This window comes from Mesocricetus auratus, unplaced genomic scaffold, assembly GCF_017639785.1.
Source record: "Mesocricetus auratus isolate SY011 unplaced genomic scaffold, BCM_Maur_2.0 Super-Scaffold_100009, whole genome shotgun sequence".
Classification (NCBI taxonomy): Eukaryota; Metazoa; Chordata; class Mammalia; order Rodentia; family Cricetidae; genus Mesocricetus; species Mesocricetus auratus.
This window is the reverse complement of record NW_024429193.1, coordinates 84,497,767-84,509,220: the sequence shown is the minus strand read 5'-3', so window position 1 is coordinate 84,509,220 and position 11,454 is coordinate 84,497,767. Positions and strand designations below refer to the sequence as shown.

The 11,454-nt window shown below is 41.9% G+C and overlaps 1 protein-coding gene across 1 annotated transcript; it reads right to left on the bottom strand.

Annotated features, from left to right (window-relative positions):
- Positions 1-1,470: 1,470 nt before the first annotated feature.
- Positions 1,471-1,898, bottom strand: LOC121142238 (60S ribosomal protein L31-like). The gene has a single exon (XM_040751516.1). The coding sequence runs from the start codon at positions 1,879-1,881 to the stop codon at positions 1,558-1,560; it is 324 nt and encodes a 107-aa protein (XP_040607450.1). The 5' UTR covers positions 1,882-1,898; the 3' UTR covers positions 1,471-1,557.
- Positions 1,899-11,454: the final 9,556 nt, after the last annotated feature.

Genomic DNA, 11,454 nt, shown 5'->3' with positions numbered 1-11,454 from the left:
TCACAGCAGGGTGTTTTTTCTTTATCCCTCATCCATACACCAACCCAAATCATTATGGCTAAATTAATTAAAGCAAGCTTTTTTGTTCATGCATACGGACAGTCTCCTTCTAAAGTCTAGGTTCAAGGTATCAGCATTGAACATGAGAAAACACGGTTTTTATAGATGAGGGGTAGGGGGTTTCAAAATGGGGGATTTGGTGTGCAAAACAGTCAGGGTTATAGTAACTGAACATAAGCATAACACGTTAGTCAACGTGACCTGCCGAAACAAAGGCATGGTTGCAAGGTAGCCATAACAACAGGAGCCATGCAACCTTTTGACACAAAGCAATGAAGAAAAGATTGCCATTCCTGGAATAGGCAGTACAGAACCATTTGTAGTTAAGGCTACAGATGAGGCATAACCCAATCCTTGAGAAACAGATTTAATCAGAAGCAGGAATGAACATCGTTTGTCTTTACTGTAAGATGGCTTTCAAGCCTAAGATGGTGGCAGGCTAGCTCATCAGTTGTGCAATGCTCTCCTGTTTTCCAGTTTTTGTTGGATGTCACCTGTGCTGGGGTGAACATTCTACTTTTGATGGTAGAACTGTCTTATGAGTCAATTTTGTTCCCATAAGTAACTCCTCATCTGCATTCCTGTGTGTAACCCCAATAAAACTCACTGGTTTACAAAGTTGGACTTTGGTGATATCTGATGGGGGAAGTCCTTCTGTTTATGTTTGATTGGTATAAGTAAAGCACTGTTGGCCAGTAGGGAAGCAAGATAGGTGGGATTAGGAGGTTAGGAGGATTCTGGGAAATGTAGTGAGGAGGGTCGCCACCATGTGATCTTCCTGGGAAGAGGACACAAGTCTATATGTTCTTGGTAAGATAAGACCCTATAAAAATATATATTAGTAATTACGGGTAAATAATTAAGTCAGAGCTAGCCGATTAGAAACCATAGCAAACGGCCAACAGCTTCATAACTAATATACTGTCCTGTGTGTTATTTGGGGGCTAAGGCAGCGATGGAACCCAGGCGGGAATCACACAACAGGTATTTGTATTTAGGTCTGTTGTCAGTTCCTTATCTGGGATGGATAGATATTTATTTATATCCTCCCAGAAACAGTGTCACACAATAACCCTCTTCTATGCTGGAACTACAAGTACACGCCAGCTTTTATGTGGGGCTCTGGGGACTGATCTCAGGTCCTTATGATCCCATGGCAAGCACTTTATTGACTTAGTTATCACCCAACACTCACGTCTTTAATTTAGCAAATGCCTCTGGCTCTAGTACTAGAGCTAATAGGAAGCTGTCTCAATACAAGATGAAGAATCAGAATCTAGTATCTGTTCTCACCAGACTTCGTATTTTTGTTAATGTGCCTTATTGTGTAGCTCTGTCTGGACAGGGATTCACTATGTATCCAGGCAGTCTTGAGGTTCTCTTTTTTCTTTTCTTTTTTTTTTTTTTTTGGCAGTTCTCCAACTTTATTTGACATTCAGCAGGTTAGTTCTCATCCACATTGACTGTCTGTAGATTTTTGAATGTGGTAACAGGCACTTAGGTTACCAATGTGTACAACTTGTTTGGTGAGTCCTCATCCTTGTTATGTTTTCTGGACAATCGTACACGGATACGGTATGGAACATTCCTTATTCCTTTGGCCCAGACTGCTTTATTGAGCCTGGTATCAATGCGCACATCTGGAGTTCCCATCTCTTTCATGGCAAATTTCCGGATTTCTTTGAGTGCCGGAGGAGCACGCTTCTTGAAGCCCACGCCATGGATGCGCTTGTGGATGTTGATGGTGTACTCCCGGGTCACCACCTCGTTGATGGCAGAACGGCCCTTCTTCTTCTCGCCACCCTTCTTTGCGGGAGCCATTCTGCCGGGCACAAGTTGGAAAGGCGAGGTTCTCTTTTTTCTTTTAAAATAGTGTGTGTGTGTGTGTGTGTGTGTGTGTGTGTGTGTATGTGTGTGTGTGTTTCGCATTTAGGTGCCCTTGGAGGCCAGAGAAAGGCATAGATTTCCTTGGAGTTAGAGCTATGGGTAGCTGTGAGCCACCAGCATGGACACTGGGAAGAGAACTTGGCTTGTATCCTTCCAAGAACAGCAAGTGCTTGTGATTCTGAGCCATTGCTCCAGTCCCAATCTTGAGGTTCTGCTACCAAAGCCTCTCATGTGCTATGATTATCATCTTATCTTAGGGTTTCTACTGCTGTGAAAGATGCCAAGACCAAAAGCAACCTGGGGAGGGAAGGGCTTATTTCATCCCACACTTCCAAGTGACGATCTATCTTTGAGGGAAATCAGGGTAGTAACCTGTAAGTAGGAGCTGATGCAGAGGACATGGAGGAGTGCTGCTGACTGACTCGCTCTCCATGTCTCGCTCAGCCTGCTCTCCTACACCATGCAAGACCACCTGCCTGGGAGTGACGCCAGTTCTCCCTCATCAAACGTCAGTGAAGAATTGTACCACCGGCCTCCCGATAGGCCAATCTGATTGGGGTACTTTTCTCAGTTGAAGTTTCATCTTCAGAAATGACTGTGTTGGGCTGACTTAAAAACCAGCCAGCACATATGTCCAAGTCACAAAATTCCCATAGTCATCTTTCTCCTCACGTTGGATGACATTTGTAATCTTAATTTATTATAGTTTCTCATGCCCATCTGTAACACAGTAATGTTTAAAGACAATGAAAAAATATCAGGCTGATCTTTGGTCACAAACATAGCCAGGATTAGTCATGGCCTTCTCTTTGAGTGACTAGTGACAATTTAGAGTGTCGGATCTACATAAAATTACATAGATTGACATAAACCCCCAAAAGCTGTTTTTTTTTAAACTAAACTATTGACCCAAAGTTCTGGGTTCCTTGTCCTGACTGTGGTCTAAAGACAGACAATAGACCCATGGATATAGTGTAATGGAGCAGCAAAGGCCAGCAGAGGGAGACCCAGACCACCAATAGGACCCAAACACTCTCACTACACGGACACTCTGTGAGCCAGATTTGGGTAGCAATGCTAATAGCGTCAGAATAGCAATGCCTATAGAGCCAGAAAAGCAGCGCCCGTAGTCCTGAGCCGTGGGAGGGTTAGGATGATGCTCTGCTCTCCTCCAGGGAAACCTAGTGCCTGTCCAGCATTCTATGATGTCTCCTGTGACACACTCTTGAGTGTTCTCACAGTGTCGTTCTTCAACTTGATTGTTCTTTATGCTGATTTGTGGATTCTAATCTAACTCCTCTCCAAAATCCAGCTATTTGTTTTACTTTAAAATCCACTGCCTGTGTGTGGATGGAGAAGTTGCCTCACTGTCCCATGTCAGTGATGTAGAATGTTAGGCATCCTATTCTTAAAATTCCTTTGGCTACTTCTACTTTAGTTTCTCCTACGTCCTCTTAGAAGGAGAAGAAATGAAGGCCTGGTCCTCCCCCTTAGTAAACTGTCACCTCAGCCCACCCCTCTTCCAGTGAGCATTACTCAACTCTCAGTGTCACTGCTTTTTCCCTTTCATTGAATACAGATTTATTCCATACAATATATTCTGATTATGGTTCTCACTCCCTCCATTCCTCACAGTCTTTCCACTTCCCCTCCCATTGGATCTACTTCCTTTCTGTCTCTCACTAGGAAGCAAATAGCGCTCTAAGAGAGAATAATAAAGTAAAACATAATAACATAAAACAAAAACATCAGAATAGGACAAAACAAACAGAAGGAAAAGAGCCCAATAGAAGTCACATAAAACTGAGACCTGCTTGCTCAGACACTCAGGAATCCCGTAAGAATACTAAACTGTAAGCCATAACGTGTATGCAAAGGGCCTGGAGAGTAAAAAGAGAAAAGAAAAATGCATAAATAAAACAAAAGTAAAAATAAGATAAAGTTTTAAAAGAGGTAAAAGTTCTAATGTGACGTTTTGAGACAAGGGACCTCCGAAGATGCCATTGAGTTCATTTTCTGTTGACCTGCAGCTGGGCATGAGAACTACCTTCAAGAGTAATTTGTTTCCCCAGTGGGATTGTCTTAGAGGGAACTAAATTTTTGGCTGCCAGTGGTTATCAGAGATTGCTTCTAGATTAGGGATGGGGCAAAGGTCTACTTCTCCTTTTAGTTCTAGGGCCCTATCTGGTACAAACCGAGAACTTCTGACCTCTTCAACCCAGAACCCAGCAGTAACTGAGAAACCTCCCGGTCACCAGAGTCCTACCACAGTCCTCTCTTAGTTTAGCCACAGGAAATTGTTTTTTTGTGCTTTCCTAAGATGTGTGTCCACATGGTATGTGTTTGCACAAAGGTAATAAATTGCTTTGATAAGTAGTTGGAAATGCTATGTTAGCTGTTGGTGAATGTGCAATAATAATAACGTCTCAGGAAAGGTCTGGGGTCCAAATTTCACTCTCATTCCTCCTTTATTATGGAGTTCTGGTTAGTTGAGATCAGGGCACAAGGATGGAGAGCTGAAAAACACAAAGCAAAGATAAAAGCAAGAGTCACAACACATGCTAAGTGGACAGTTTCCCTGTGTGCTAGCTGTTGTCTGGAAGCCCTCTGTTACTGAGACACCAAGCACGAGGACCACATTTTCCAGACTCTCCCTTTCTAATGTGCTGGGCTCTTACACCGAGAGGACGATGCAGAAGTGATGCTGCCCTTTATCTTCTGAGTCTAGCTGCTTTAGTGACATGCACCTGTGAATGTTGGTTGGGTAGCACAGGAAGGGTGATGATGGCGTCAACAAGGAATCTAGTGCCTGTAGAGCCCAAGTTACGCTTAGAACAGAGCAGTGTGGCTTCCAGGTCTTCATTTTTAGGTGATATCACATTCTCCTCTTGCCTCCTTTTAGCCCCAAATGGTGGTGAATCTTCAGCCCCTGTGTTAGCATCTGTGAAAGGTTGTATTAGCCTCTATGTAAGGCTCTTCTAGGACGCTAAGTTAGAGGCAGGAGAGCTACTGAGGTCAGAGGCTTCAGCAGTCTTTTGAAACTAGGGTGGGTCAGTCAGCAGAGTGTTTTATCAGACTTACCTTCCCTGCAATGCTGGGTGAACTTGCTCTAAACAACCAGGGCCATACTTTTATCAGAGAAACGAGGGGAATGGAACTCAGGGAAACAGCTACAGCCTCATCTGCTGATAGGGTGTAGGCCAAAGACCAGAACTCTGTTCAACTTCACTCCTCACAGAAGAAAAAAGGAGAGCAGATGAAGTTACCCAACTTCCTTGGGAAGAATTAGGTATGCCCACCTGCCCAGAGTTGTGCTAGAAATGCAAGACTGTTAAGGAAGCCGTCCCAGTTTGCCATATGATTGGTCCTTGGAAGACAAAGACACGTTGGTTCATCTCAGAGAAGACACCGTCAGAAGCCACTGGCAGACCACAGACAGGGCTCAGCTCAAGACCAGCTTGGTGGGCAAACACGTCATTCATATTCCTCACAAATGCATGGGCGAGCTGTTCCTCCGGCAGCATCAGATAAACAGGCCGGCTTCCCGGCCTGTGTTCCAGTGCCTGCAGATCGCCTGGGAGCTGCACAGAGCTCCCAATCCTGGCGGGAGCCAAACACCCCAGACTCCAGATCTTCTCTCCTACCAACGAGACCAGGAAACCAGAGGAGGCAGGGAGACCAGGGGAGTAGCTGTTCCAGATCAGGTACAACAGGACCCAGCATAGGGTCCAGGGGACCAGGTAGGAGGCTAAGCGCCCCAGATTCCTGTTCTTCTTCTCCACCCACGGGGACCAGCATTTGGACAAGGAATAGAAGAACCACCAGATTATCGGACTTGCTAGCACCCACCAAAAGGGAACTCTGATCCCCAGACCAGTAAGGGGCTCTTTCTGCACCCACTAGAAGAAGAGATGGGAAAGAGACAATACAAAAACACAGTCAGCAACAGAAAAACAAATATGACACCGCCAGATTCTAGAGACTCCACACCAGCAAGACCCCAACATTCTAATGCGAACGAAGCAGAAGAGAACGACCTTAAAAGCACTTTCATAAAAATGATAGAGGCCCTAAAAGAGGATATAGGAAAATCCCTCAAAGAAATGGAAGAAAAAACAAACCAAAAAATGCAAGAAATGGAAGAAAAAACAAACCAAAAAATGCAAGAATTGGAAGAAAAAACAAACCAAAAAAGGCAGGAAATGGAAGAAGAAATGAAGCAAAAAATGGAAGAAATGGAAGAAAAAACAAAGCAAAAATGCAAGAATTGGAAGAAGAAACATACCAAAAAAGGCAGGAAATGGAAGAAGAAACAAAGCAAAAAATGCAAGAAATGGTAGAAAAAACAAAGCAAAAAATGGAAGAAGAAACAAACCAAAAAAGGCAGGAAATGGAAGAAGAAACAAAGCACAAAATGCGAGAAATGGAACAAAAAGCAAACCAAAAAATGCAAGAAATGGAAGAAAGAACAAACCAAAAAATTCATAAAAGGCAACAAACGGACAAAAAGATAAACAGAAAATTGCAAGAAGCAATGCAAACACTGCAAGGGTTGAAAACTGAAATAGAGACATTAAAAAAAACACAATCTGAAGAAATGCAGAAAATAGAAAAGCTGGACAGTCAGGCACTACCAATACAAGCATTACCAACAGAATAGAAGAGATGGAAGAGAGAATCTCAAGTGTTGAAGATACACTAGGAGAAATGGATTTATCAACCAAAGAAAATCTTAAATCCAACAAATCCTTAACACAAAACATCCAGGAAATATGGGACACCATGAAAAGACCAAACCTAAGAATAATAGGTATAGAAGAAGGAGAAGAAATCCACCTCAAAGGGGCAGAAGGCATATTCAACAAAATCATAGAAGAAAACTTTCCCAACCTTAAGAAAGACATGCCAATGAAGGTACAAGAAGCCTACAGAACACCAAATAGAGTGGACCACAAAAAAATCCCCTCGCCACATAATAATCAAGACCCCAAACATACAGAATAAAGAAAGAATATTAAGAGCAGCGAAGGAAAAAGGTCAAGTAACATATAAAGGCAGACCTATCAGAATTACACCTGATTTCTCCATGGAAACTCTGAAAGCCAGAAGGTCCTGGATAGATATTCTACCTACACTAAGAGACCATGGATGCCAGCCCAGACTACTATACCCGGCAAAGCTCTCAATCACTATAGACGGAGAAAACAAGATATTCCATGACAAAACTAGATTCAAGCAATATGTGTCCACTAACCCAGCCCTACAGAAAATTTTGGAAGGAAAACTCCAACCCAAGGAAGCTAACTACAACCAGAAAAACATAAGCATTAGAGAATACCTCTCTACCAACAGCCAAAAGAACAAAGGGGTGAAATTCCACACATAATTCCACCAACAACAACCATCGCAAATCGAAGAAGGATGAGCAATCAATGGTCATTAATATCCCTCAATATTAATGGCCTTAACTCACCCATAAAAAGACACAGACTAGCAGAATGGATTCGAAGACAGAACCCTTCCTTCTGCTGCATACAAGAAACATACCTCACCCTCAAAGACAGACATTACCTGAGAGTTAAAGGTTGGGAAATTTTTTTTCAATCAAATGGACCCAAGAAACAAGCAGGGGTAGCAATCCTAATATCTAACAAACTAGACTTTAAAATAAAATCAATCAAAAGAGATGAAGGAGGTCATTACATACTCAACACAGGTGAAACCCACCAAGATGAAGTGTCTATCCTGAACATCTATGCCCCAAATACAAAGGCATCCACATTCGTTAAAGAACCATTATTAGAACTTAAATCTCATCTAAAGCCCCACACAGTTATAGTCGGAGATTTCAACACACCACTCTCACCACTAGACAGGAATACCAGACAGAAACTCAACAAAGAAGCAAAGGGTCTAATAGAAGTAATGACCCAACTGGGATTAACAGATATCTATAGAACATTTCATCCACATAAAAAAGAATATACCTTCTTCTCACCACCACATGGAACCTTCTCAAAAATCGACCACATACTTGGCAACATATCAAACCTCAGCAGCTACAAAAAAATTGGAATAACTCCATGCATCTTATCAGACCACCATGCTTTAAAATTAGAATTCAACAGCAACACAAATTGCAGAAAACCTACAAACTCACGGAAATTGAATAATGCTCAACTGCACCATCCCTGGGTCAAAGAGGAAATAAAAAAAGAAATTAAAGACCTCCTCGAATTCAATGAGAATGAAGACACAACATACCCAAACCTATGGGACACTTTGAAAGCAGTGCTATGGGGGAAGTTCATAGCACTAAGTGCTCACATGAAGAAACAGGAGAACAGTTATACCAGAGAATTAACATCACAGCTGAAAGCTCTAGAACACAAAGAAGCAAACTCCCCCAGGTGGAGTAGACGCCAGGAAATAATCAAATTGAGGGCTGAAATCAATAAAGTAGAAACCAGGAAAACAATACAAAGAATCAATGCAACGAAGAGTTGGTTCTTTGAGAAAATCAACAAGATAGACAAACCTTTGTCCAAACTTACCAAACAGCAGAGAGTGAACACGCAAATTAACAAAATCAGAAATGAAAAGGGGGACATAACAACAGACTCTGAGGAAATCCAGAGAATCATTAGGTCATACTTTGAAAACCTGTACTCCACAAAATTCAAAAATTTAAAGGAAATGGATGACTTCCTGGACAGCTATCATTTGCCAAAACTAAATCAAGAACAGATAAGCAATTTAAATAGACCTATAACCCCTATGGAAATAGAAGCTGTCATCAAAAGTCTCCCAACCAAAAAAAGTCCAGGTCCAGATGGCCTCAGTGCAGAATTCTACCAGAAATTCAAAGAACAGCTTATACCAATTCTTCTCAAAGTGTTCCACACAATAGAAGCAGAAGGGTCTTTGCCAAACTCTTTCTATGAGGCTTCAATAACCTTGATCCCCAAGCCACACAAAGATACAACTAAGAAAGAGAACTTCAGACCAATATCCCTCATGAACATTGATGCAAAAATACTCAATAAAATACTGGCAAATCGGATCCAAGAACACATCAAAACAAGCATTCACCACGATCAAGTAGGTTTCATCCCAGGGATGCAGGGATGGTTCAACATACAAAAATCCATCAACGTAATCCACCATATAAACAAGCTGAAAAACAAAAAATCACATGATCATCTCACTAGATGCTGAAAAAGCCTTTGACAAAATCCAACACCCCTTCATGATAAAGGTCTTGGAGAGATCTGGGATAACAGGGACATACTTAAACATAATAAAAGCTATATACAGTAAACCAACAGCCAACATCAAACTAAATGGACAGAAACTCAATGCAATTCCTCTAAAATCAGGAACAAAACAAGGCTGTCCACTCTCTCCATACCTTTTCAACATGGTACTTGAAGTTCTAGCTATTGCCATACGACAACAAAGGGGGACACCAAGGGGATACAAATTGGGAAGGAAGAGGTCAAACTTTCACTGTTTGGAGACGATATGATAGTTTACATCAATGACCCAAAGAACTCTACCAGGGAACTCTTACAGCTGATTAACACCTTCAGCAAAGTGGCAGGCTACAAGATCAACTCAAGAAAATCAGTAGCCCTACTATATACAGATGATAAAAGGGCTGAAAGAGAAATCAGAGAAACATCACCCTTTACAATTGCCACAAACAACATAAAACACCTTGGGGTAACGCTAACCAAACAAGTGAAAGACCTGTATCGTAAGAACTTTGAATCTTTAAAGAAAGAAATTAAAGAAGCCCTCAGAAAATGGAAAGATCTCCCATGCTCTTGGATAGGTAGGATCAATGTAGTAAAAATGGCAATCCTGCCAAAAGCAATCTACAGATTCAATGCAATCCCCATTAAAATCCCAGCACAATTCTTCACAGACCTTGAAAGAACAATAATCAATTTTGTATGGAAAAATAAAAGACCCAGGATAGCCAAAACAACCCTGTTCAACAAGGCAACATCCGGAGGCATCACCATCCCTGACCTCAAGTTCTATTACAGAGCTATAGTCCTGAAAACAGCTTGGTATTGGCACAAAAATAGACAGGTAGACCAATGGAATCGAATTGAAAACCCGGGTATTAACCCACACACGTACGAACATCTGATCTTTGACAAAGAAGCTAAAAATATACAATGGAATAAAGAAAGCATCTTCAACAAATGGTGCTGGCATAATTGGAGACTGGCATGTAGAAGAATGCGGATCGATCCATGTTTATCGCCATGCACAAAACTTAAGTCCAAATGGATCAAAGACCTTAACATAAATCCAGCCACACTGAACCTCTTAGAAGAGAAAGTGGGTGGTACCCTTGAACGAATTGGTACAGGAGACAGCTTCCTGAACATAACACCAGTAGCACAGACAGTGAGATCAACAATTAATAAATGGGACCTACTAAAACTGAGAAGCTTCTGTAAGGCAAAGGACACAGTCATCAAGACAAAAAGGCAGCCCACAGAATGGGAAAAAATATTCACTAATCCCACATCTGACAGAGGGTTGATCTCCAAAATTTACAAAGAACTCAAGAAGCAAGTCTCCAAAACACGAAAGGACCCTATTAAAAAGTGGACTGCAGAACTAAATAGAGAGTTTTCAATAGAGGAGTCTAAAATGGCTGAGAAGCACTTGAGAAAGTGCTCAACATCCTTAGCCATCCGGGAAATGCAAATCAAAACAACTCTGAGATACCATCTCACTCCTGTCAGAATGGCTAAAATCAAAAACACCAATGACAATTTGTGCTGGAGAGGATTTGGTGAAAGGGGGACACTCCTCCATTGCTGGTGGGAGTGCCAACTGGTTCAGCCACTTTGGAAATCAGTTTGGAGATTCCTCAGAAAAATGGGAATAAACCTACCACAAGACCCAGCAACTCCACTCTTAGGCATATATCCAAAAGATGCCCATTCATACAACAAAGATGTCTGTTCCACTATGTTCATAGCAGCTTTATTTGTAATAGCCAGAACTTGGAAGCAACCTAGATGTCCCTCACCCGAAGAGTGGATAGAGAAAATGTGGTACATCTACACAATGGAGTACTATTCAGCAGAAAAAAATAATGGAATCATGAGATTCGCAGGCAAATGGATGACACTAGAAGAAACCATCCTGAGTGAGGTAACCCAGTCACAAAAAGAGAAACATGGCATGTACTCTCTCATATATGGATTTTAGACATAGATCTGGGGAGTGCCAGCCTACAATCCTATGGCCAGAGAGTCTGGGAAACAGAAACTTCATTTAGTGGCTGATCGAAGAAGAGGCAGACTCCCTCGGTTAAGTACTGAGCTGAACTCAAGAAAGCCAGTAACAGACAGGGAGGACTGATGACCAAAGGGATTAAGACTGGGCTGGTTTAACCCCCAGAAACAGCTGACCAGACAAAGGTTAACTCTTGAATCCCAGGCATCAGCCTGGGAATCCATCATGGGACTGATCAAG

Coding starts and splice junctions, on each gene's coding strand:
- LOC121142238 (XM_040751516.1), bottom strand. CDS start 1,881: ATGGCTCCCGCAAAGAAGGGTGGCGAGAAGAAGAAGGGCCGTTCTGCC.